This window comes from Pongo pygmaeus, chromosome 21, assembly GCF_028885625.2.
Source record: "Pongo pygmaeus isolate AG05252 chromosome 21, NHGRI_mPonPyg2-v2.0_pri, whole genome shotgun sequence".
Lineage (NCBI taxonomy): Eukaryota > Metazoa > Chordata > Mammalia > Primates > Hominidae > Pongo > Pongo pygmaeus.
In genome coordinates, this window is record NC_072394.2 from 32,243,701 (window position 1) to 32,271,277 (window position 27,577).

Consider the following 27,577-nt stretch of genomic DNA (forward strand, 5'->3'; position numbering starts at 1 on the left):
AGAAAGACCTTGCTGGTTGCCAATTGTGAGGTCCAGAGTGAGCCTCTAGCTTCTTGGATTTCCTGGAAAGTTGGGGTGCATTTCAGGTTGACACAATGATGAAAGGGGTAAGGCCTAGGGACCGGGGCTGGTGCTGGGTGGCCTTGCAATAGAAAGGAGAGTCTCACACCACAAAGAAAGGACCCTCCTCCCATGCCTCCTGCCAGGGCCTATTGTGGCTGCAACCATGCTCCTAATAACCTAACCCAAACCCTAACTCGTTTGTCATATAAACTTAAAGGATTTCTTGCACAGTGTTAATAAGACACCAAATTTTCCAGGAAAGCAACTACTGTGTCAGTTGAGGGAAGACTGGACTTTGTGCTGTTCATAACCTGATTAAGAGGGGTTTTCCCTAAGCCTGGGGACCTTCTCAAGGTCTCCTTCAGAAAGGGACACCTGAACTGAGAGCTGAAGAATGAGCAGGCGCCGACAGAGGAAGAGGAAGGGAAGAGTGTCCCACGGTGGTGTTGGAAATTAAAGCTCGAAGTCGCAAGGAAAACCAGCAGTCAAATAAAAGATTTCTCAGCAAAGCCAATTTACTTCTGCAGAAGGGTGCCACTCGCACATCTGGTCTCCAGGAAAGCACACCGAACAAAAGAGAGAAGGGGTTTTTATCCCTAATGCGGTTAGTCCCTGCTTCTGTGTCCTGTTCCCATTGGCTGGGGCTGGACTGCACAATCTAAGCTAATCCCGACTGGCTAGTTCAAATGGAGCAGAAATGTGGGCTACAGTGGTAGGGCAAGCGGTTTCGGCAGGAAGAAGAGTTTCCGCGGGAATGGCAATTGTAGCGAGGGTATCCAAGGGAACAGATGTGGGTTATAGATTAGGACCCGCGGGAAGGTTGTTTACCGTAACTAGGGGTAAGGAGGTACAAAGAACAAGGAAGTGAGGCTTTGAAAATAGAGAACAAAGAACAAGTAAGCTGAACAAGTAAGTTCCTCTTTGGAGAGGAACTTACTGTACCTCTTGCAAGAGGCAAGAGGGCAAAGAAGCTGAGGACCCAGGAGACAGGATTGTGCCTAAGAAAGTGGCCTTGGAACAGAGGCCCAAAGAAAGCGGAGAGAGCGCCTTGCCCATCGGTAATGGAAAGGTGCTCCAGGCACAGAAGCAGCTAATGCAACGGCCCTGAGGCAAATGCATCATAACTGGCAAGTTCCAGGAACAGCAAGAAGGGCAAGGCGCCTGGAGCAGAGGAAGCTAGCGGATCCCTAGATGAGATGGAGGAACTGGCCCATCTCTCATGGGTCCTGCAGGCAGGCCATGAGACTGTCTTTTATGCGGGGCGAGATAACGAGGCATGGACGTATTGTGAGCGGAGGCCTAGCCTGTTCAAGGTCTGAATTTTTACCCCCAGAATGTAAGAAGCAAGGGAGCAGGGACTTTGCTTTGCTCCCTGCCATATCCACAGCCCTAGAAAAACATCGGGCCATTGATAGCTCTCAGTAAATGCTTGACAAGTAAGTGAATGAACGAATGCACAATTAATGAAATGAGGGCTGCGTCAATGAATAACTGGGAATCTGACTCCTGCAGGGATCCTTCAGCCCACAGGTGTATGTAAGACCCGCCCCGCCTCTCATCCTTCGGGCTCCCACCCCCGCCGTTAGGCTGCGGTTCGCGCCGCAGTCGCCAGAGGGCGCGGAGCGGCGGGGCTTCCCGCACGGAGGGCTTTGCGTGAGGCACCGCGTGGGGCGGGGCTGCGGGCGGGCTCCCATCGGCTGGGCCCTCATCGGCTGGGCCTCGTCGACCGGCAAGCGGAACGCGGCAGCGGGGCTGGGACTGTGCGGCGGCCGCCGGAGCGCTTTGGGAGGCGCACGGGGCGAAGATGGCGGCGGAGCGACAGGAGGCGCTGAGGGAGTTCGTGGCGGTGACGGGCGCCGAGGAGGACCGGGCCCGCTTCTTTCTCGAGTCGGCCGGCTGGGACTTGCAGGTAGCGCCGCGAGGCGGGCTGTGTCGGGTGGGCCGGGGACTGCTGGGAGCGGGTGCCTGGTGCCTTAAGCCCGCGGCGGCCGAAGCGCACAGTCATCCCCGCTCTACCGCGGCCCGACCCAGGCCTCATGGTCCCGGGACCGCTTGTCACGCGTCGCCTGCTCGGCTTGGGAGCGGGGGAACGCGGGCCAGCCCCAGCCAGTTCTGTCGTGCCAGTTTCACTCTGCCTCGCCCGCTTGCGGCGTCAGCGAGACTTCGGGCACTGCAGCAGCCGGCGAGGAGAGGGAGCTTCTGGGGGCGTGGCTGCCGCGCCGAATGTCTGCTGGAGGCCAGGCTGGTCCGAGTGAGCAGCTCTTGGGTGAAGCCCCACTCGGGACTAGGTGGCCGCTCATTTCCACTTCCGAAGTCCAGCCCGGGAGTTGACCCCCGCCCAGCCTTCCTAATTGCTGGGAGAATACCTCTGGGGTGGTGGCGCAAGGTTGGAGCTTCTTCACCTTTCGTAGTTAACTTATCTGTAAAATGGGAGTCTCGTGGAAATTGCTGTGTAGTTCATTGGCACGTACTGAGTATTCACTAAATACTTGCTAAGAAGATTTAAGCTTCACGAGGCAGGGATTTTTGTACACTGATGAATTCCCAGTGCCTAGAACAATGCCTGGCACATAATAAGCACTCGGTAATTAACTGTAGAAAGAATTGCATAAATATTCTTGGCCAGCCTCGTCTTAGGTAGATGATGACGGTGATGACTAATATTTATTGAGTACCTACCATGAGCCAAGCGCTGTTCTAACTGCTTTACATGTCTTTTGTCATTTAACCTTCGCATTTTGCAGCTGAGATTAAAGAGGTTAAGTAATTTGCTGAAGGCCTCACTAGCTACCAGGCAGAATAGGTAGAAGTGGAACTCGGTTCTGTCTGATTCCAAGCAGACAGAGCCCAAGCTTTAAACCACCATGTGCCAAGCACTTTACGCAATATGATTCGTTTAATCCTAGCAACACTATGAGGTAAAGACTAGACCCATTTTATGGATGAGGAATTGGAAGCACAGAGGGCAAAGAATTTGCTCAGGGTCACATAGCCAGTAAGTAGTGGGGTTGGAATTTGAACTGAGTCTGCTGCCAAACGTAAATTGCTCCCCAAACATAAGAATTAGGTAAAGCATCACACCTAGATCACACCTAGACACAATGGGAAGACCCTATGCTGGGCAGAAATAAAAAGTTTCTACCTGAAAGACCTAAAAGCACACAGTGTTGTGACCAACAGATCTTCTGTCTCGTTCCCCTCACATTGTAGTGGGGAAACTGAGGCTCATGCGTGTGACTTGCCTGGCAGGAACAGGACTTGAATGTAGGCTCCCTGAGAATGCCAGTTCACTACATGTCCTGAGACAGCACACTGCCTCCCAGCAGATAACTTTTATCCCATGACAGCTCACTGTCTCCTGTGAAGTTGGTGACCCTGAGGACAGAGGCCATGTCTATTTCATCTCTGTGACCTCAATGCTTTCTTGTGTTTGTGCAAAGCAAGTGATTAGTAAATGCCTGTCCGTTGAGTTGGTGACAGAGATGTCACAAATGACCAAAGGATTCCCATATTCCTTCTGTATGTGTAGACCTAAGATGCGAGTATGCATAAATCTTAATGGATTATCTCATCCAGTGTGCAGGTTGGTGAGACAGGTACCCCCATTTCACAGATTAGTAAGCAACTTGAAAGAAAGGAAAAGTAGCAACCTGGACTGACTCCACAGTTCCTGACTCCGGGCTGTACTGGAAGCGCTTAAGAGTAAGGGCCTGAGCACACTAGCAGGGATGGAACCTGGCTCCACTCTTTACCAGTTGTGTAAACTTGAACAAATTTTTTTTAATTCTCAGTGCTTCTGTATCAACTATAAAATGAGATGATAAGAGTATTAATAGCATAGAGTTCTTGAGGATTAAACAAATTAACATATGTAGAATGCTCAGAACAACCTGGCATGTAAATGCTCACTAAATGTCTGCTTTTACTAGATCACGTTTCTTCATAAAATGAGAATAAAGAGTGTCTTCCACCCCAGCCATTCTTACTGCCTTCTTTTCACCTTAGTGGGTGGAATTTCTTTCAGTTGACACAAAGACTAACAGCTGAGCTGTTAACCTTCTGGTCTAATTTTCTTTGGCCCATGGATGCAAGCTACCTTGTAAGTGTTGGCCATGTCTGTATTCCTTTGTGCTCAAAGGAGATATGCATTAGGTGAAGGCCTGTTTAAGGGTCCCAAGGTACTACCTCTCTGTTTCAGATCGCGCTAGCGAGCTTTTATGAGGATGGAGGGGATGAAGACATTGTGACCATTTCGCAGGCAACCCCCAGTTCAGTGTCCAGAGGCACAGCCCCCAGGTAAGGGCCAGCTTCAATTATTGCTACATGAGTGTTTCCAGCAGTGAAGAGGAGCTATTTTCTGACCAGAGGGTTCAGGCCTGGGTGTGTGGACCAGGTCTGAATGAGAAGGTTAGACTGAGTCAATGGGTAGTACTTCCCAGCAGGCCTCAGTCATTTCCTATACAGAGATGCATGACTTTTAACTGGGTGTGGTTTATGGTTCAACCCTGGGGGAAACCACAAACCTGCTTTTAAGACTTTTACTTACGTAGTATGAGGAATGACCACTGCAACTCTAAAGTTTTTAAGTAAAAGCCAAAAAACTTCCTTTCAAGGGTGCTATAGATGTGAAAGATTAGGCGAAATGACTTAGGAAAGCTATTTTGATATTTTAGGATGCCCGTTACTTTATTAAGAAGTCTTGTACAAGATAAATCTGTGTAACCCACCCTTTGCCAAGTTGATTAGGGAGACCTTGTTTTACTAGGTAAAACAGTGTTAACCTTTGCAATCCCATTTGCATCCCCTGTCACTGCCTCCCACAGCACCCACAGCAGATTACTCCTGTGCTCTGCAGAGTGAGACAATGCTGGTCTTCCAGAAGACAGGCAGGGGTGCTTCCTGTAAAGGTGTCTGAACCTTTACAGACAGTGTGTAAGCAGAGGTGTCTCCCCTCTCTGCTTTCTCCTTATTGCTTCTACTCTCTAGTGTATGTTTTAGCCAGGAAATTTTATTTGGGTTTGAATTCAACCCCAGAATATAACCAACAGTGTTTCTTTGCCATGAAGTGGTAAATTATGTTTCTCTCTAAAGGCAACTGAGGTTTAAAATATATTTCCTCCCTTCGAAGAAGGAGCACTAACCTCAGATCTCATTGCTTTCTTCTTTCCCTAACTCCCATCCAGAGAAAAGAGGTAGGAGGAAAGTGATCTTGTAACTGTTTGCACGTGCTAACCTATGAGATGTTGGTGATGGCACATCTGGGTATTACTGCTTGGGACATGTTGTTAGGGTAAGTTCTGTTCTTGCAGCTGCTAGTAGAGATGGCTGATTTTCTGGGGTATGAGTCTTTGACAGCCACCTTAGGGTGTTGTTGGGATGTTGGCATGTCAGAATTATAGAGGGGGAGAGATTTAAACGTAGTCTCTAATGCCAGTTACATGTTTACTCCTTTCTTTTCTCCAGTAATCCCAAAGTTCTATTAAGGCAGTGGTTTATTAGCATGGGCCCAGGAGCCTGACTGCGTTGGTTCAAATCCCAGCTCTGCCACTTAAGTAAAAGCTTTGTGACCTTGGGCAGGTTACTTAACGTTTCAGTTCCTCATTTTCCTCGCCTGTCAAATGGTAATAGTGCCTACCACATGGGAGACTGGATGAGTTAATACTTACAAAGCAAATAGAACACAGCATGTGTTGTTATTATAATTTTAGTATTATCATTTTTAGCATTCATTCTCAATTTACCTGTTTTGTTTACTCTATCTATTCCCCAACAAGAATGTACATTTAAGAATAGGCATAAAAGTGGCCAGGTGCGGTGGCCCTGCACTTTGGGAGGCCAAGACTGATGGATCACGAGGTCAGGAGATCGAGACCATCCTGGCTAACACGGTGAAACCCCGTCTCTACTAAAAATACAAAAAAAATTAGCCGGGTGTGGTGGCAGGAGCCTTTAATCCCAGCTACTGGGGAGGCTGAGGCAGGAGAATGGCGTGAACCCGGGGGGCGGAGCTTGCAGTGAGTCGAGATTGCGCCACTGCACTCCAGCCTGGGCGACAGAGTGAGACTCTGTCTCAAAAAAAAAAAAAAAAAAGAATAGGCATAAAAGTAAAAGAATCAAGGACATAGAGTTTAACATTAGAACTGAAGTGAGTAAAAAGACTGGACACACATTCGGTCCAAGAGGCATTGCTTTATTGCTCTGGTTAAGGCTCAGACTTGGTAGTAGGCTTAGAAAAGAACTGAAGACAAGAAAAAGGGAGGGAGGAGGGCGCAGTGTGTTGCATGGTTTGTCCTTGTTGAGGAGGAAAGCAAATGCTAGGACTACATTCTCAGGAAAAGCCAAACTTGTGCTAGCACCTCAGAGGAATTCTGTGTGGGGCCTGCCTCTGCTTCGACCTGGCAGTTGCAGGACACTTAGCCAGCTGCTGCCCTCTCCCCATCCCCCACTTTCGACTTCTCACATACCCTTTTATGTTGTCACTGCTGCCTCAGAGCAACACCCAACTCTAGAATAAGGATTCTTAATATGGAGCCCAAGAACCCTAGGAGGAATCTATGAAATGAGCGTGAGAAGATCTCTAAATTATTAATACCCGAAATTACAGGCAAAAGTTTGTGTACATGTTAGCAGGTATCTTTTGTGGCAAGAGAGTCCATGGCTTTTATGAGATTCTCAAAGGGCTGAGAGACATAAAAATGTTAACCATTGCTATAGGAGACAGTTTAAACTCAATAATAACAGCTGCCATTTATTGAGTATTTAGGAGTCAGGCACTGGGTTAAGCTTTTACATGAACATCTTTTTAGTCCTCACAGCAACCCTGTGAGGTTAGTACTGTTGTTAGTACTATTAGCACTGAGGTTAGTACTATTCCTATTTTACAGATGAGGACACTGAAGTTGGGTATCTTTCCAAGATCACAGAGCTAGTAAAACAAGGATTTAAATGTAGGGCTGTTTCTACATTCAGCATTTCAGCTCTCAGCCCCAACGATGTTCTGCCTCTTCTTGTGGACATTCAAAGTCCTCCAGAGTTTACCCTTGGACCTACCTTCCTAATCTGATTCCCTTTTCCTCATTTCTTAAATCCTTTGTTCCAACCAAACTGATTTATTTGGTGCTCTAATTCTTCCTTTTTTTTGGTTCTCCTGCTTTTGTTTGAGCCTCTCACCTGATCAGGTGTGCCTGCTCTCTTGCTTTCTGCCTATACAAATCCCATGCATCCTTCCATGTTCACCTCCATCCACACTCTGTTGAGCATGTTATTCCTAACCCTGTGAGCAGGCTGCACGCCATAATTCTGTTCCACAGAACTCCAGTCACAACTATCACTCCTTCAGTTCTTTGACTATATCCACATACTACTGGATGGCATCTCTCCCACATTGCCCTGAACTCTTTTCCTGATATTTAACTTAACTTTTCTCCCCAAGTAAATTGTAAATTCCTGGAAGTGGGAGGGCTAGTATTTCAGGAGCAGTCACCAAAGCTCTGCCACGTTTCTCACCTGCGTTCTCTTCTGATACTGTTCAACAGCTTTGAAATAGGTAAGGTGCTCACCATTTTGCTGGTCAGGATGCTAATTCTTAGAAAGGTCTAGTAACTTACAGCTGCTGTTACCACAGATTCAAGGCCAAGTCTGCCTAAGTCCAAAGCTGCTTCTACTGCCACATGCTACCTCCCTGCCAGCACCTCCCATCCCTGTATGCAGGGTCAAGCAAGAGTTAACAGTTTCTTCCTTTTTTCCCCCTTTCATCCAGCAAAAGTTGTACTTTAAACTTCTGGGAACTACGATTGTCTGATTCTCTAAAATTACACTATCCAATAAGGTAGTCACTAGCTATTTAAATTAATTAAAATCAAACAAACATTGTTACTCATTTTCTCTAGCCACATTTCAGATGCTTAATAGCCAAATGTGGCTAGTGGCTTCTCTGTTGGACAGTGCAGATAGAGCATTTCCATCATCACAGAGAGGCAGAGCTAGGGTAAGCGGATTAAAAGCAGAAAATGTCATCTGATGAAGGAGTTTTGTGCCACTTCAGTATGCCAGAGTAGCCTGGGAGATAGTTCTAATATTGAAAAATTGAACTTTCTGAGATATTTAGCCAATTTGTAGAGACCATAGGACAAAAGTGTTGCGCAATTGGTAATATCCCTAGGACATCCATGCCATAAGGTAACTGAAAGCATTACTCCAGACAGTGGTTCTGAACTTGAATATATGTCGGAATTACCTCAGGGGCTCCTTAAGGCTAGATTGCTGGATACCCTTCCAGAGGCTCTGATTCAGGAGAATTAAGAGGGGGCCTGGGGATTTGCATTTCTGACAGGTTCACTGTAATGCTGATGCTCCTGGTCCATGACCACACTTTGAGAACTGCTACTTAAGAGTAGTACTTAAATGTGCCACACCATGCAAAAGACTTTCCGTGCATCAGTACCCCACCTGCACATAGGTTGGTGCTGTGATTATCTTATTTACATGTGAGAAAATGAAGGCTTTGAGAATTTAAATAGCATGTCCAAGATCCCAAGGGTAGGAGGCAGAATTGGGATTGGAACCTGGTACATGGATACCAGAATCAATGTCAGATACCATCAGAGTCTGGGTATATGAGTTTTGGGGGAAAGAAACAAAGCCATAGCAGAGCAAGTGATTTGCCCAAGCAAGTGTACACACATATATTTGAAAGTTTAACAACAGGGAGATAGAAAGTATTTTTTTCATAGATGCTCATCCTAGCCTAGTCATTGGAAGAAACTTTAGGCTGAGCGTATATGGAAAATTGCCTTTGGGAAGATGAATGAGTGGAACTAGTACTCTCAGGGTACTAGTACAGATCTCATCACTTGGATCCTTTTGAACCATGTCATATCAAGCATCAAGGAATGCCCAGCAGACTGTTCTCAAGAGCCAACTCATGCAGGGAGCTTGTTCGCTGCATTGATTGGTTTTTGTCTTCTCACTTCTAGTTGATGGAACCTCAAAACTCTTCTGTCCCCTGATTGTCTCCTTGAAATAAATCTTCAAGACTGAACTGGAGCTTTCTTCCTAGTAAACAGCTCATTAAAGCCTCACTAAACCTGTATTACTCTCTGTTAGTCTTTTCTCACACTGCTATAAAGAACTACCTGAGACTAGGTAATTTATGAAGAAAAGAGATTTAATTGACTCACAGTTCCACAGCTGTACAGGAAGCATAGCTGGAAGGCCTTAGGAAACTTATAATCATGGTAGAAGGCGAAGGGGAAGCCAGCACATCTTCACATGGTGGCAGGAGAAAGCATGTGTGAAGGGGGAAGTGCCACACATTTTAAAACGATCATATCTTGTGAGAGCTCACTCACTATCATGAGAACAGCATGGGGGAAATCCACCTGCATGATCCAGGTCCTTCCTCCAACATTGTGAATTACAATTCAACATGAGATTTGGGTGGGGACACAGAGCCAAACCATATCACCCTCTTTGTCCCATATTATATGGAAGCTGCTTTTTTCCCCTAAGAAATACAGAATTTTTTTTTTATCTTGATAAAACTTGTCTTTATGATCCTTGAAAAACTTAAGCTTGTTCCTTGAGGACAGATCTAAACTAGGTGGAAAGTGGCAGTGGAAGATAATGTCAAAGAGAATTAACCCTTCTCATGCTCATTTTTAGTTATGCCCATCCCATACAACACTGCTTTTTTTCTGAAAATAAATACTACTTCTTGACTAACCTGCAGCAGAAGTAGACTGGGGCTTGCTTTTCCTCCAGTGCTGTCACCCTCATATTCATTCATTCCTACTTCTTGGCTGTGTGTCCTTCCTTCAACTCTGTAGTCTCTGTGCACTGTGCATGCTGCTTTCCTATAATGCTACACCAACCCATTTTCCCCAGCAGCCCCATCACCATGACTGTCCACTAGTTCTTTGGCAGTTGGTCCAAATATTTCATTTTTCTGGTAAGCCTTTCTTAGTTTCCCTATTACTCCCCGCTGTCTGTACTACTTAAGCCTGTACTCATTTTTAGTTGTGCCCACCCCACACAACACTGCTTTTTTTCCTAAATATTAATAAATACTTTCTAGTTTTTATTAAAGCCAGGGCAGCTTAAATTGGGATTCCATTTTACCTCACGATAGGACTTTCTAATTTATACTCAATCTGTGTGATCTTGAAAAAATAAATGCCACATTATTTTATGTGTAATCTTAGGGGATTAACCTTTCTCCACATAACGTCCTCCTCTCGCTTACCAAAAATGTAACCTCAGTGTCTTCACCTCCTTAGCAGCTGGTGATGAGGGTTACCTTTCTTAATGCTCCCTGAGATCATTTTGCTCCTTTCTGTGTCTCCAGTGATAATAGGGTGACATCCTTCAGAGACCTCATTCATGACCAAGATGAAGATGAGGAAGAGGAGGAAGGCCAGAGGTGAGTCTTCTAGAGGGGGTCGGGGGGACAGTTCACAGGGAAGTCCAGGGTAATGTGTAAATCACCTAGAACAGGACTTGGTAAACATGTTTGGTTATTGTTAGCCATTACTACTGTGGGCTGGTCTGTGTGGGTTATATCTTAGGAAGTCTCTTCTACTCCTTGTAGCTTAGAAGTGACCCCTGTTCCGTTACTTAATGTATTTATTGAGGAATATTAGGGGAGGGAAACAAAGAAAAGATCTAGCAGTCCCACTTTTTGGTATTGACTAAAAAGATTTGAAATCAATTTGTAAAGAGGTGTCTACATTCCCATGCTCATTGCGGTGCTCTCCACAGTAGTGAAGTTATGGATCAGCATAAGTGTCTTACCAGCAGATGAATGGATAAAGCAAATGTGGTGTATATACACAGTAGGAATACTACTCTTTAAAAAGAAGGAAATTGTCATTTTCAACAACATGGATAGAGAACGTTATGCAACTAAAATAAGCCAGGCACAGAAACACAAATACAGCATGCTCTCATGTGTGGAATCTAGAACAATTCCCATCTAGAACAATCGACAGAGTGTGGTTACAGAGGCAGAAGTGAGGGGATAATGGGGAGATGATGGTCAAAGGGTATAAAATCTTAGACAGGAGGAATATGGTTTGGGGCTTTTTCTGTTTTAGATCTCTTGCACAGCATGATGAGTATAGTTAATAAAACAGCATTGTACATTTCAAAATTGCCAAGTGTTAATTTCAAGTGTTCTCACCACAAAAATTTTGAGTATTTGAGGTGATGAATATGCTAACTAGCTTGATTTAATCCACTTCATATTGTTAAAGCATAACATCACTTTGTACACCATAAGTATATACAATTATAAATTGCCAATTTACAATTTTAAAAAATAAGGAAAAGAAGGAAAAAGTTATTCGTTATATTACAGTCCATACGTAACCAGGTATCCATTTTTTGGTATATTTCTTTCCAGCTTTTTCTTTTTAATTTAAAAAACATCATGTAAAAAACAGAATAATAGGCTTATAAGTGTATATTTCCCCCAATAGACATGGACCCATCAACTATTTGTTTTTAACCTTTAGAACATTATAATAAAAATATCCATTATGGAAAATACAGACTAGTATAATGAAAAATTCTTAAACTAATCTACCCTTTGGTAGCTACGGTTGATGTTCTGGCATATTTCCATCCAGTCTTTGTTCTGTATATAAATATGGTTTTGTTGGATCAATGCTACATCTCAGACGTTTCCCTATGTCCTTAAAATCCTTCATATGCTTTTTCATATGCTATAATAATAATCCGTTATATGGGATGCCTGACATTTAGATTATTTTCAGTGTTTTACTACTGTAAATATCAGTGCTGTGAACATTTTTGTGGATTAATTAACCACGTTTCAGATTTTTTTTAGGATAGTTTTTAAAAATGGAAATACCAGGTCAAGGGCATGCATATTTTTAAGGCTCTTGATCACAGGCTCCCAGTTCTGAAGCCAGGGCTTTGAGATCCCTTAAATAAAGACTTTGTAGTCCACTTAGCAGAACTTCATCTACCTGGAATGAACAAGAATGAACGCCAGCCTCATTTCATGGGTTTTGGTTCTCCACAGGATCTGCCTCGGTCTGTCAGACATTCCTAAGGAAAATTGTATAATGACTATTTCGGGAATGCAGTTATCTCATCATGGTCAGTCTTTGGGGAAGTGGGCTGAGAAATTACATGTGTTCTATTCTCTATTTTCATTCCTATTGTGACCTTCAGACTGACTCAAAACCTTCCTTTTAGATACTCCTGGATATAAAAATATATGTTAATTTTAGGGTTTCACACTCCTGAGTGAAAGGCAGTGTCATCAAGTACGTGAATGCCCAGCTCCTAAATGACTTTCTCATTCTCCTCCCACCTAGTCACGTCCTCCAGGCAGTGACCTTCCTTTATTTCACATTCCGCTTACTTCCTTGACCCCTCAGCATTTCAGACCTGAAAGGACACTGGTACTGTTGTCCTTGTCAGGGCCTGTGGCTTTGCCTCTCATTCCCTGGTGAATGTCAGGAAATAGAGGGCTGAGACTAATTTTTATAGGTTCTCAATTTTTCCCGCTTGGGGACAAGCTGTTGACTTAGCCCTGAATAGGAGTAATAAGGAGGCAGTGGGCCAGGCTGCATGACAACTGATTTTCAGGCCCATATAAAAAAGTACTAACTTTATTATCTCCAGCCATGCCTGGCCTATTGCAAAGCCCAGTGTGGGTGTCTTGGGGCTTGTATTTGAGATTGGAGCTTCTCTGACCTCCAGTACCCTTTCCTCAGGGGCCACAGTGTGTGTCACATGAATGGCAAGGTGAGGTGAGGCTTGGGGGAGCTCCTGGTGCTGTGTCACACCACCTTACCTGTGTGCATTACTCTGTGCTTGTTCTTTTGCATACATCTGCTGATTTGAACCTCACGGCTCTGACTTAAGGAGCAGGTAGGTAGGGCATGTGGTCCTTCCCTCCCATTTCAAAGACAAGGAAAGTGAGTTACAGAGTAGTGCACTGGCTTGCCCAGGACATACAGTGGCAGAGCCAAGACTGGAGCCTAGCTGCTTGTACTAACCATGCCAGTGCCACCATTAACCCCAAGTCACTAGTGGTAGCTACTTCTGACTATGACTGCAGTCACTGTCTCCTGGAGAGGAGCCTGGCCACCAGATTGATATTCCCAGCTGAGACTCTCTCCTGAGCTGATAAGCTGTTTTGCATGCTTGGAATGCCTTTCCCCAATTTGTTCACCTGATAAACTCATCCTTATCCTCAAGACTCAGCCCAGAAGAAACCCTTAAAGGAAGCCTTGGCTGTCCTTCCCACCCAATGTTCCCTTACTGACTTCTGTTGCTGCTCACACTGCATTGTACCTGCTTGCCTCCTTCCATGTGTTCCCAGCTAGCCAGTAAATTCTTTAAAGACAGGCATTGTACCCTTTGCCTCAGTGTGCCCAGCACCAACCTGGCACATGCTCTATTCATGTTTTCCATGAGTGTTTCATGTTAGAGGTGTATTTTGTACACAGGTTTTATGCTGGGGGCTCAGAGAGAAGTGGACAGCAGATTGTTGGCCCTCCCAGGAAGAAAAGTCCCAACGAGCTGGTGGATGATCTCTTTAAAGGTGCCAAAGAGCATGGAGCTGTAGCTGTGGAGCGAGTGACCAAGAGCCCTGGAGAGACCAGTAAACCGAGAGTGAGTATAAGGGTCATTGTCTGTGCCCACAGGACTGAGATTCCGGAACTGGGAATGCCACCTTCTTCACCCTGGTAGTGACTGATTTTTTTCTTTTTTTCATTTGCTTACTTGGTCTTCTGTGCAGAACACGAGTGTAGTTTATCTCACCCTTTAACGTGAAACCAAGATTCGGGGCAGAGTTTTCAAACCTACAGCCTATGGTCTAGATTGGGTTCTGCATACATGTTTTGTTTGGCCTACCAAATTTGACTTACTTAGTGTTTTATTTTGTTTTACTTGAATTAATAGTCGTCTGTTTTATATAAAATCGGGATTTCTGTCTCCTTTGGGAAAATCAAAAAGTCTTTGATATTGTCTTGTACCCAAATTCCTACATGGTCACGGTTAATGAGAGTTTAGTAGCATCTGTTTCCTTTAGCCAGGCACTGCCCCTTCCAGCTCTTAACCCCAATTCTGGCCACCTAATTCATTTACCATACTGCCTGGGCATGTAGGCACTGAGTCTGATATCAGAGAAAGTGCATCTAGTAGCTAGCAAGCTTGATCAGGAACCCTGTCCTCTTTCTTCCTCTTACCTAAGATATATATATCATTGTATCTGAGTAACCCTTGTACCATGGACCAACCCCTTAAATGTGTATGAACTTGTCCCTTATAGCCATTTGCAGGAGGTGGCTACCGCCTTGGGGCAGCACCAGAGGAAGAGTCTGCCTATGTGGCAGGAGAAAAGAGGCAGCATTCCAGCCAAGATGTGAGTGCATCCACCTTCCTATGAGGGAAGCTTGTGGACTGTTCTGCCATTTTTCTGAAGGGATTGGTTACATATTGTGCATTAACCAGCAGCCTCTGAAAGGGAAGCTAACAGAGACAGTGCCCTTGCTGTGGTTCACGAACAAAGACGCTTACTGGAAAATCAAAGGAGCTTTCATGGGTGCTGGGTGAGAGAGCTGGTGAGAACAGGTGGGGAAAGGGGATGGGCAAATGAAGGAGTTTTTTGAGCAGCCCATGGATCTCGGGCAGAGGTACAGTGTATCTGGGGTTCTCTAGTGATGCGAGTATAGCTGAAGAACTTGGTCTTCAGACCACCAGAGAAGACTTAACACCAATTTTTCTTTTTTTTTTTTTTTTTTAGTTTTCCTCATTGTCCACTACTTTTTAGCCCTGTGCATAGGGTCTCCCTCCCCAGAAGTGTAATCATACACACAATTTTGAGTCTTTTTTATTCATTATTATACCACAAACATTTTCTTGTAGTCTTGTGATCATTAATTTCTATAATATGTTTTAAATCATTTTGGGTTTTATTCCAAAATAAAGTCAAGCAAGAAGAAAATAAAAATTTTATTCTCCGAGGCAGCTGCTAATGCATTGGTTTTTAGCCTTCTAGACCCTTTGCTGTGAATGTGTATGGGAGTTGTTGTGAACAGAACTTACAGATAACATTTTTAATGACTGTGGAATAGTCCATGAGCAAGATTTCCCATGGTAGTTTAGTCGGACACTCACGGCATACCAAGCACAAGCAAAGTGTCGATTGAGTCACCTGCCCAGAGCCATATAGCTAGTGAGTGGCACAGTCAAGATGCAACCTCAGGTGTCCTAAAACAAAACCCCTGCTGTTAGTCTGTGCTAGGCCACCTTCCTATTCTAGGTTAATGCTTATTTAGTTTGCTTGTTGAGTTGCTTGTGCACACATGAATATATGTGTGTCTCTCTATGTGTGTTTTAATAGTAGCATCACTGAGAAATAGTAAAAACCTGCTAATTTGCAAGTTCAAATTGGTATGCTTGCCAGATCCCTGGTAACTGTTTACTCCCTGTCATCACAGGTTCATGTAGTATTGAAACTCTGGAAGAGTGGATTCAGCCTGGATAATGGAGAACTCAGAAGCTACCAAGACCCATCCAATGCCCAGTTTCTGGAGTCTATCCGCAGAGGGTGAGTGGAAAAGCCCTCCTCTAGGTCCCAAATCAGTGAGTGGATAGCAGTTGGGAAAGGAGGAGGCAGAATGTTTATTATTTGAGAAGTAAATTGTTTGAAGCAGATTCAGCATAGTTGAGATACGGATTCATAGATCTGCTCCAAAAACCTTGTATGTCCATTTTTCCCCTTTGGGCCTGAGGCAGAGCTAGGTGGCCAAATAAGAAATAGGTGTCGGCCATGGCTGAACAAACAAGAGAAAAGGTGAAGGCAGGCAGGTAGCCACCAGAGTAGCCTGCTCTCTTTGGAGGCCGAGCGATTTTTCACCACGGGACTGAGAGGTTTCTTCTCCCCTTTTCCCTATCACTGTCATTTCCATCTTCTCTCTGTGGACCCCAGCATGGTCTTTTCTCCCACAGGGAGGTGCCAGCAGAGCTTCGGAGGCTAGCTCACGGTGGACAGGTGAACTTGGATATGGAGGACCATCGGGACGAGGACTTTGTGAAGCCCAAAGGAGCCTTCAAAGCCTTCACTGGCGAGGGTCAGAAACTGGGCAGGTAAGGGGCAGCACAGGTGAGAGCTAGACTGTGTCAGTCACACCTGCCAAGCCCAGCAGACCCTGTGTATCACTCACTTTGGTTATTAGCTCTTTACTGTTTACAAAATACTTCAAATTTTATTTGTATGGGAGGAAGAGTGTGGAGAACATGGACTTTGGAGTTAACAGACCTGAGTTTATATCTCTGCTTCACTTTCTAGCAGTGTGACCTTGGACTGTATAGCCTCAGTTTCCTCAACTATAAATTGGTACTAATAAGAGTCCATACCTCCTAGGATTATTGTTGCAAGGAATAAGTGAGCTGATGCATGTAGAACACTGTTCCATAGTGAGCAGTCAATGTAAGCAGAAAGTGTAACATAATTGCTGCTGTGGCTCAGTAATCTAGGGTGTTCAGGGAAGGTGTCATCTCCTTGATGGCTTAAGGCTGAAATGAGGATTCCAAGGGGAATAAGGAATTACAGACTCTCGCCTAGCCAGGCCTCACAGTGTGTTGCTCAGGATGCGGGGACACTCAAGAACCTTGCTGCCCCTTTGCAGGCTGGTGTGCCACCATTATGGCAGCTCAGCAGCTCTTATTTCTACTTATTTGGCCCTTCCTGACACTCACTCTGCCACTTGTGACTTTTTCTGCATTGTGTCCTCTGCCACTGCCTTCTCACTCCTGTACGCTCTACTAACAGACATTCTCTATCTTCCATTCAAACCCTCTGATGGTATCTGATTGGTTAATAGTCACTGGTATCCCTCATACGGTTCTCCCACCAGACTCTTGGCCAGCCCATAGGTAGGCTGCCTTCTCTCAGGATCCACTTAGCTTTGGCTAAGTGGGTCACCTGATTAGTGTTCTTCAGAGGGAACTGTGCACATGATAGGCATTCAGAGCATAGTGACCCTCCTTGACAATATGATCCTTATTTTATAGAGAGAAAGCTGAGGCTCTTGGATATTAGGGGCCTGTCCTTGGGCACATGGCTGGTGTGTGTTAGAGCCAAGACCCCAGGCCTTCTGACTGGCATTCCTTCCTGCACTCCTGCACAATGAGACATCCTTTCTAACTTAGATCTGGCCAGTTCTCAAAGTAGCTACTGCCCTTGCTCACCTCACTATCTTCAGAGATCAAAGCTTGGTCTTCTAATAACCATGCCCTCTGAGCTTCTGGCTGGCCCTCTCCTAGAATCCCTTACCTGCCTGTTGACCATTCATTCCTCATCAGGCGCAAGGGCAGAGTTCAGGGTATTAGATTTACCAGGCCCAAAGTAGTTAAGTCATCCCTGTTCTCATCATTTCATCTGCTGCATCAAGGGCTGTGGACTAGCCCAGGACAGCTCTTCTCACAGAGAGTGTCCCTGTCAGTTGTGATGAGCTTTATAGGGCACCTAATTTTTTTTTCTTTGATTATTAAAGTAATACATGTTCATCTTAATAGAAAGTGCAGATAAAGAATAAAAGCTGTCCTGAACCTAACACCCAGAAATATCTGGCAAGTGTATCTTTCTTCTCTTACTCATTTGCATGTGTTTGTAAACATGCTGTTGTATCACCTGCTTTTTATCAGTGAAGTATGACTATCATCCTTTATCAGTAAGTTTATTTCTACACTTTTAATTATAATGCTTGCGTGATTTTCTAGCCCATAAATGTGCTATAATTTAACCACTCCTTGCTGTTAAACATTTAGGCAGCTACCAGAATTACAACATTGCAGTGAATATCTCTGTGATTAAATCTTCGTATACTCTTTAATCTTGGGCTAGACATATGATTATTGTTTCAAAAGGGCTTCATATTTTTAAGATGTCAAATTGCCCTTCAAAAAGGTTATATTTTTTATGCCCACCACCAGTTACAAGGGAGGGCTCAGAACTTCAGAACACCATGCACTTTGGGTATGATTTTATAATACAGGAAATGTTTCTACTATTGGAAAGTCTAACCATATTATGTGTGTGAAACTCTGCATCTCAGAAAATTAAAATATCTTTAAAGTCTATTTTAGCATGATAGGAATAAATATTAATGTGGAGAATGAGCACAAGATAGAACTTGATATCACCATGATGTTTATCAACAAAGTAAGTGTTCACTGCCAGTTTCACTTGCATTTTATTTCAGTTCTGGCTTTTTATGAAAACTTAGCTTAAAAAAAAACAGCCACAGTTTTATATAGCTAAGTGAGATAGGACTTTAGCTTTTCAGTCTAAATCAGGACAGCTGCTTTAGTTTTTCCCATAAATTTTACTACATTTTTCATTGTCTTGTGAACCAAAATGATCAGAAGCCAAAAGTCTTGAACTTTTCTTGAAATTTTTCCTGAAAATTTTCTCAGATTTGCTTCAAAAATCAGTCAGTACTGGCCTTTTTCAAAATCTTAATTATCTGGGAAAATACTTCAAGTGAATGAATAAGTTGTCTCAGTTAAAATATTTTGAGAAAATTCAGTTGTATTAAATTTTTTTTTGTTGTTTCGGTAAAAGGCAAAAGATATATACAATCTGAAGAGAAACCGGAGAATTTTGTTGTTGTTGTTATTTTAGGTTTTACGTTAGTTTGTTTGAGTTGGGAGCTGATCTGAAGGTTCGAATTGCAAACAGCAAGAGTGCACTTGGGAGGAGGGGTCACTGCTGCTGGAAGTGAGCTTTAGCTGCTCCCGTGCCTTCTGTAGTGGTTATTTTTGTGGAGAAGATGGCTGGTCTCAGTATTTGTAACTGTGGCAAGAAAGTACCTAGTGCCAGTTTATTCCCCCTGTAAAGATAGGAGGAGTTGGATGATTTGGGCTCTTGAGTCGAGACTCATTTTCCCCATAACTTACGATGTTTGCAGGGAGACACCAAAAAACACTATTTATAGATGTCTGCTCTAACCTTTCCTGCCTGTGAATCAAGCACCCTCACAGCTGCAGATGGCCAGCCGCTCACTGGGAGCAGTAGCCCAGCTGTTGGCACTTCTCAGGAAGAGCTGACAGGCCACCTCCTTTGAACAGATGCATGTGGCTGCCCTGTGGGATGATTAGAGCACTATGGAACTAATATTGTTTGAATGATGTGCTCTTATTATTTGAAAAATCAGGAGGCCTGGTCTTCAGGTTTCTCCTCTTCTTCGACTCCCCATCCTCCTTGAGAGCAGTACAGACTGGGAATGCCTGTCAGGTGACCTTCCACTTACAGCGCATGGCAGCTGATAGCATTTCCAGTTGATTTTGGTCCAGAATTGAGGCAAATATAAGTGGGGCAGGACCTTGAAGAATGATAGTAATTAGTTAGTTGAGTGTTTTATGTTGTTAGCTAAGCACTATGCTAAGTATTTCACATATTTTATCTTCTTTAATCCTGTTTTGATCCCCATTCTACAAAGAAGGACCCTGAGACTTGGTGAGATCCATATTGCTGGCCAGTGCAGAGCTGGGTCCCTCCAGTCTCTGCCTTTACCTGCCAACCTGCATAGCATCGTGGATATTCTTACATAGCCACATAGACATTTGATTGTACTTTTAGTATGTGTTGGGTACAGTGCATGTTTTTAGCTATTTTCTCAACTATCTGGGAAGTTTTAACTCTGTTTTGTTGATGAGGAACCTGGGTCTTGAAATCCAGGCCTATACCTGTCTGAGTGTAAGGCCCAACAGGAGAGTGGGACAGTGTGAAGAGCACAGGATGGAGAGCCAGACAGCTTGGGTATACTGCCTCTACCGTGAACCAACACTGGGATTTTGGGCAAGTTGCTTAACCCTGCTGTGCCTCAGTTTCTTCATTTGTAATGAATCCCTACCTCATAGGCTGGGGGTTAAGCCTGTGGGTTAAGTAAGTTAATACATGTGAAGTACTCAGCACAGGGCCTGGCTTAGGAATGGGTGCCTCATAAATAGTCACCATGTTTATCAGGCCACCCTGCCTTACCTAATTTTTAGGGAGTGTGTAAGAGAAACAGCCAGTCAGAAGCTACACAGCCAAGTCCAGGCATCAGGCTTTCCTCATCTCTTCCAGTGATGAGCCACCAGCAGTCTGCAACAGGACGTGCTGGGAAGCAAACCCAAACAGCAGCTGCTTCCTTGTGTGGAGGATTTCCTAAATATCAGGCCTTGCGTGCACATTATCTCATCTCATCCTCACAACAGAACAGCTCCTCATTTTACACACAAAGACACTGAAGCCCTGGGAAGTTGTGACTTGCTTCAGGCCACACTGTTTGTTTAGTTTAGAGGCAGAGCGGAGGCCAAGTTGTAGGTGGCACAGCTCCAAAGCTTGTGCCATTTCTCTAGCATCACACCAACTCTCCTTGGTAATAGAGACAGTAGAGACTGCTTCCCCTAAAAGGCATGGAGGTGTGGTAAGGAGAGTATCTCCATTTTATAGAAAAGGAAATTGAGGTGCCAAGATGCTCAGTAACTTGCTGAGGGTCATCAGCTCATAAGTGAGGAATGAAACTCAAGAAGTTTGAGAAAGCATTTTCAATGTAAATATTATTTTTCTAAAATAAACCATCCTAATTGTAAAGCTTGACAAAATCCTGGCTGGTGGGAATACACAGAATATATACTGAAAGAAAGCTTGTTTATTGCATGAGTTTTTAAAAATGATCCATAGCATGTGTGTGTGTTCTCATCTATAAAATGGAGATACACCCATCTCAAAGGATGGTTGTGGTGATTCAGTGAGGTCGTGGCTGCGAAAGCCCCTTTAGACAATACCTGCACAAAGTCGATGTAAATGTCACTCCTGTTTTTTCTACTCCCCACCCCCTTGCCTGAATAGATATCAGCTATTTTGGCTTAACAGCGTCTTTCTCATTTTAGGCCTGCCTGAAAATGTTATAGTTCCCTTTCTGGCAGGCGGTGGTTTCAATGAGTACGTATACTTTGAATTATTATAAATAGTTGAGGGACAGGCTGCCTAAAGTCTAATTGGAGAGTTGACCTAATGTCTGTGAAACTAATGAATAAAACGAGATAGTGTAGATCAGGAATGTCCAGTCTTTTGGCTTCCCTGGGCCACTTTGGAAGAATTGCTTTGGGCCACACATAAAATACACTGATATTAATGATAGCTGATGAGCTAACAACAACAACAAAAAGCAAAAAAAAAAAACTCATAACGTTTTAAGAAAGTTTACAAATTTGTGTTGGGCTTCATTCAAGGCTGTCCTGGGCCACATACGGCCCATGAGCCATGGGTGGTTGGACAAGCTTGGTGCAGAGCTTAGGCATTTACAGGTATATGAGATTTACCTATTCACTATTTCCAAGCAACTCTTGTGGCCTTTGGTAGTGTCATTTAAACTGTGTGTCCCAGCCCACACTTTTTGAGTCCCACATGCTTTGAGGCTGATGCATAGAAGCAGCTTCTCTAGTGCTAGTAATGTGGGCGACATTCTCCTCTGAGCTCTACTTTGTAATTCTGTAAGTCCATGTTTTTCACATTCACAGAAAAGAGTAAGTTCACTTTTCAGTCATTCTTTAATTATATGCTTCAGGGCAATATTTAACTGTGCAATCTCTCAAAACCTTTAACGTGCCAGTGGCCTCTGAAGCTGCTGGTGTAATATGTGGCCTTTCCTACACCTTCCTTCCTATGGAACACACTTTGGAAAGCACTTTCAGTTGGATTTGCTCTCAGTACCATTTTTGGGGCTGTGAAGGGGGAAGAGTAAGTTACAAGAACTGATCTAATTAGAGGCTTTGAGGGGAAGCAAACGCTCATCTACTGGCCTTTCTTCTTTGCAAAGGTCTAGGTCAGGTCATCTGCTAAGAGAAAGACTGGGAGTGAAGTGGACAGGTAGTTTGGAGGAGAGAAGGTGGCTCCATACAGTTGTGGAGAATTGGGAGTCCTATGTGCATTTTGTGTTTGTCAGCCATCCTGAGTGCATTATGCAATTTTCCCCTTTAATCCTCACAAAAACTAAGCAAGGCCTATAGCTTTAACCCTTTAAAAATCTAATTACTACCTTTGTTGAAACTAAGGGTGCTTGAGTAATTCAAACCCTGGTCCATGTGATCCTGAGATATGAAATCTAACACTGGCTGACACCGTGTCCTGTTCATTGTATGATGAATCCCAGCAGTACCCAGCACTTGATTGGCTTTTCAGTGCCCTTTAGAACTCTCTCCCCTGCCCTCAATAGTGGATGTATGAGTACAGATACACATGTGAGTGAGCTGCACTAGGTAATGCAGGCCTGAAAATTCCATCACAGAAGAAGAATCTGGATTGCTTTGCCTGCATCCTGCCACTCACCTGCCAGGCTGTGCCAAGGCTGCCTCAGCTGCAGACTTGAAACTCTCCCCTCCACCACTCCATTGAGGCTAAAACTGACCCTGTTCTATTATGTCTTCCAGCCTTAATGACCCTGTCTCTCCCACCGTAGGCTGTCCTGCTCTCCTCCCTTCAAGCCCTTGTTCAGTTGAAGACACCAAGGAGGAAAAAGGCCAAGTAACTTGCCCACATTACTCAGGAGCGAGGGAGCTAGCAATAACGTATGAAACATATGACTCAGGGTTTGAGGTGAATTCTGCTGGACCTGTAAGTTCCATAAGGGCACGATTTTCCCTGTCTGCGTCAATAGATCAGCAGCATCAAACAATGCCAGGCGCATAGCAAATGCTCAGTAACAGTCCAAGAAGGGATTCCCTTCTTGCTAGGGGCCTTGTTTCTGCTTGTGTTCTGATGCCATCCTCTCTCCTCAGCACTGCCCCCCAGGTGTTGAGTACCAGCTCTCCAGCCCAACAGGCAGAAAATGAAGCCAAAGCCAGCTCTTCCATCTTAATCGACGAATCAGAGCCTACCACAAACATCCAAATTCGGCTTGCAGACGGCGGGAGGCTGGTGCAAAAATTTAACCACAGCCACAGGTACCTTGCATTGTGTGGCGTAGCTTATTCTAGGAGTGTCCTCTGGGCCTCACGCAAATGTGTGGGAAGCAGAGAGCCGTTCTTCCTCCTAAATACCAGCAGGCACTCCATGCCTTCCCCAAAGCAGACATGAGGGTGGTAAGGACTACAAGTCTGAAGCCTTAAGTTCTGGTCCCCACTCTTCCATTAGTGTGGCCAGAGACTGTTCACTTCCCCCTGTGTGTCTCATTCTTCATCTGTAAAATTAGAGTATTAGATTTCTCAGGGCTTTTTTTAAGCTACCAGACTTCAGAAGAAGTCCCATGCTAAAGTCCTATGAAGAGATCAAATTAGAACTGCTGTGGTTGATGGAGGAGAAGGGGGTGCAGTGTCAGTGTCCCACTCACCTGGCTTCCTCCACCTCCCTCCCCACAAGGGGCCTGCGAAAATTACTGGGCCAGGAAGATCTCTTCTAGATCTGGCTGTCGAGAATTCTGGGAACGCCTGCTCTACATCTCAGACCATCTGGGCTGGATCAGTGCCTTCTTCATTTTAAAGATGGGGAAACTGAGCCACAGCAAAGTGAAGAGACTAGTAGGAGAGGTGCTAGAGGACTGTTGCCAGTAAATATATTTGGTACCTCCTTTCTGTAGAATAGAAGTGTCTAAATTTTATTGGTCATGAGCCAACTAAGCCAGCACCCACATGTGGGATCAGTGAATTGTTTGTCAATCATTGAGTATTGACTGGGCTCGCCTGTGGGTAAAAGCGGGAGACAAGCCCCAGCTGTGAGCCAGGTGCATCTAGAGCCTATTCAGACCTCCTTCATCAGGAACATTCATTACACTCAAGTGCCTGGTGGTTAAGGGAGTGACCCATCCCAGTGATGTGAGTTATTTGCCTCAGTTTCATTTCACTCATTAAGCTCAGCACACTGCTGCCCATTCCCAGGGTGGACAGCCCATGCAGAGGGCTTTGCTAGGTGAAAAAGCTTGGTTTGCTAAAAGTCACAGGCAGAATCCTGCAGGTCCACGCCCTTAGATGTGCCAAATTGTAAGTTGCATAGATTTTAGGGGTTTGGGGCAAAAAGGAAACTTATATTTAAGTGCTCTAGGGAAGGAGGCATTGTTTCCAGGTGGTTTCATTGTCATATGATCTCCAGGTTCAGAAGGCAGGCAGTGTCTGGAGAAATGATTCCTGGCCCTGAGAAGTTGACCATTAATTTCTGACAGATAGTTTAAGTGCCTCCTGTGACATACAAAAGAGACATACACTGTCCTTGTGAAATTCATGAGCTGCAGAAGGAGACACTAATCAGATCATCCCAGAAACGTGGAAGGAGGGTCAGGGATGGAGACAAAGAGCTAAGGAAGGCTGTCCTGAGGAGGTGGCATTTGATCCGAGGCCTGAGTTGTGATTAGGATTACAGGAAGGGGATCAGGCAGGGGAGCCTCTGGAAAGAAGGACCCAAATGTGGGAAGAGAGTATGGCCTGATGAACTAAAAGTGGGCAGAAGAGAACGAGGGGAAAGAGGGTGGTATAAAATTAGGTAGTCCTTGGGAACACAGTAGGGTTGTTGGTGTTTATCTCAAGGAAAATGGAAACAACAGTGAAGGACTCTTGGCAAGAAAGGGACCTGGTCCCACATGCCTGAGCGTAGCTTTCACTGTTCTGTGGAGAAAGTCAGGAAAGGGGATTTGCAAGGTGTTTAGCTTTCCACAGGGCAGGGGTGTGGACAGCAGAGGATGGCACTGCTCACCACTTCCCCAACTCCTGCAGGATCAGCGACATCCGACTCTTCATCGTGGATGCCCGGCCAGCCATGGCTGCCACCAGCTTTATCCTCATGACTACTTTCCCGAACAAAGAGCTGGCCGATGAGAGCCAGACCCTGAAGGAAGCCAACCTGCTCAATGCTGTCATCGTGCAGCGGTTAACATAACCGCCCAGCCAGCTGCCTGGCCTCCCTCCTGTGTTTCCCATGGCCAGTGGCCATGCCCCATGGGGATCGCCCCTCCTGCCCCCTTGTGCACACCCAGCAGTCCAGTGCAACGTCTCCTCCATAGCTCTGGGTTCTTAGATCTTGGTTGGACGTTTGTTTTCTCCTTAGTTGCATTTCCTGGGTTTTTGTGACGATCAATGGACTTTAATGAAAAAAAATAAAAACAACCAAAAAAATTGAAGGAATATCACCAGCATGTTGTACGGAAACTCTCCCACTGAAGCAGGCTTTAATTGCTTTAAAATTATATTTATCTTGGGGCCTGTGGGAGGAAACTTCCTTCCATCTTCTCTGCATAAAAACTTGTGGCACACAATGCTTATTCACTAGTGTGTCCCACCCGCCAGCCCCACAGATGACTGGAGGAAGGAGGGGAAATGTGTAGAAAGAGGCTTCGCCACCACTTGTTCCCACGAGAATATATCACTTGCCCAGATAAAACTGGGTGACAGCCAGAGTTCCCTAAAGTGGGAAGTCAGAGCTACATGCACACAGTGTCTTCAGAAGGTGAAAATAAATACTTCCCTGTGCTCCTTTTACTCAACCCCTGGGATATCTAATCTTGCCAGGCCTTGGCCAGTTGAGGTTCTGTTCCACCTGCCTGCCTGGCCCTTTCCTTCATTACCATCCAGACTGCTCGCCTCCTGGGGATTCTCATGGGCTCCATTATGGCTTGATTTACTCCAAGTGCAGAAGTCTTGAGTGGACCTAGGAGGTAGGTGGGATATTTTTTTTCACTAGGATACAGCTCATGCCAACCCAGCCTAAGTGAGTTCAGAATCAGGATGTCTTGCCCTAAAAGATAAACAGTCAAAATGCCACCAAACTGTTCACTAGTGATGTGTGGCAAATCAAATCAACTGTTGAAGAAGGGGTGAGTTTCCTGTGCTACGAGCACCTGTCACTGTTGGTACTTGCAGGAGGCTTCTGCTGGGTATGTTTTGGAAGTGAGTGTCACTGCTTGGCTTTGTTTAGCGGGTTCTCCTTCCCACTTGTTCTTTGACCTGCTGACTTGTGACTTGCAGAAACATAGGCAGTAGTCCTAGCCTGGTAAAGACCCTCCACCACCCCTATAAGTTTGATTCCTATGCAGGTTTGGGAGAGGAGGCCTATTGGGCTCTTGGATGGAACCCTTTCCCCTATTAAACAAACCAGAGACAGAATCACTGCTGACTCAGGATCTCCTGGTTTGGAAGCGTAATGTGCCTCGATCCTCTTTCCAAGCAGGCCTCACCAGTCTCTTTCTCTTTCCTGCTTCACCCCTGCAATGAGCCAAGAACCAACACTACATCTACCTAGAACTGCAGAAGGGCTTGTGGTTTCAACCAAGACCCATCCTGAGCAAGGGACTTGGCTTGGTGCTTTTGATCCCAAAGTTCCCACACTGGCAGTGGCCTGCTGGGGCAGTGGCATCTGTCACGGTGTTTTCTCCAGCAGGTGGAGATTATGGAACCTACATATGGGTCTGGAAAAACTGTACACTGTTGTCACCTTGACCATTAAAAACCAGAATGAGGACAATGGAGTTTTGTACTTTCTAATGGGTTGCTTTGACGGAAGCTATAGCAGCCAGCAGAAGTACTTAAGTGCTTCACAAAGGTCCCACTTTACAGTGCAAAACCTTGAGCCCCAGTCACACTGCTAGTAAGTGGTAAGGTACTGCCTCTTCCCATCCAGAGCCCACGTTCAGCCACCATGGAGTGCAGTATACACTCCATCCCTAACTGCCAGGCCCATACACTTGACCTCCCCCTACCTCCTTCTCACAGTGTCTGCTTAATTAATTAGTATATTGCAGAAGAGACTGTAAAAACACCCACTTAAAACCTGTATCATCTACGGTAGTTTGCAAAGGGCCGCCAGCACCTCTGGGAAGTAAGCGAGGCAGGTGATCTAACTCTTATCTATATTGTTGATGCAGCCACCACAGTTGAGAGACAGTCCCTCTGACCTTGGACCAGGGATCACACTGTTCTGGTTCCAGACTGGGGAAGGATGTTCCCAGCCCTAGTTTTCTGTTTTGGGCAGTCCAGATGGAAAGGCCCATCCACCCAGATAGGCTTTCACAGGTTTAAAAGAAAAAGGGTACTCAGCCACTGGTTCCGGGGCTTCTGAATTCAGTTCTCAACTGGGGCATTTTGGATCTCCCCAAAAACTGGTTGGTAAGAACCTCCTGGCATTAAATGGGCCAGGCCAAGGATGCATGTCAGTTCATTGGACATGCCTTGATAAATATCCAAAATTCATCAAAATGAAAAATAGGCAAAGTAATTGTCATGATGCCCTTTCTAAAAGTGCAGTTTTAACTAGTCTCTGCTGTGGGATGTGGGTTGTTTGATCTTGTTAACAATCATGCCCAGCAACCCTGTAGGTAGAGTCTTGCACAGATCCGGCTGCTTCCTCAGCAGAAGGCCAGGGAAGAAGCAGGCATGTGGTCAAGAGCTGGGCATGGCTTTAATGGCATTCCAAAGTGTCTTCCAGAGGGGCAGCGGCCCTTTTCAAACCCATCCATAGGACAAAGCATGCCCTTCCCTGCCAGGAGCTTAAAGATGACTT

At 45.0% G+C, this 27,577-nt stretch overlaps 1 protein-coding gene across 1 annotated transcript; it reads left to right on the forward strand.

The window, feature by feature from the left end:
- The first annotated feature begins 1,680 nt into the window (after positions 1–1,680).
- Positions 1,681–26,542, forward strand: NSFL1C (NSFL1 cofactor). The gene is made up of 9 exons (XM_054467681.2): positions 1,681–1,972; positions 4,262–4,359; positions 10,409–10,483; positions 13,548–13,713; positions 14,375–14,467; positions 15,546–15,655; positions 16,057–16,194; positions 22,876–23,040; positions 24,799–26,542. Exons 1-9 carry the CDS (start codon positions 1,868–1,870, stop codon positions 24,959–24,961), a joined length of 1,113 nt encoding a protein of 370 aa, XP_054323656.1. The 5' UTR covers positions 1,681–1,867; the 3' UTR covers positions 24,962–26,542.
- Positions 26,543–27,577: the final 1,035 nt, after the last annotated feature.

Bases quoted from the DNA above. Each gene is read 5' to 3' on its own strand.
- NSFL1C (XM_054467681.2), top strand. From the start codon at position 1,868: ATGGCGGCGGAGCGACAGGAGGCGCTGAGGGAGTTCGTGGCGGTGACG. The intron at 10,484-13,547 runs GTGAGTCTTCTA...TTTTGTACACAG, and splicing joins GAAGAGGAGGAAGGCCAGAG to GTTTTATGCTGGGGGCTCAG. The intron at 14,468-15,545 runs GTGAGTGCATCC...CTGTCATCACAG, and splicing joins GGCAGCATTCCAGCCAAGAT to GTTCATGTAGTATTGAAACT.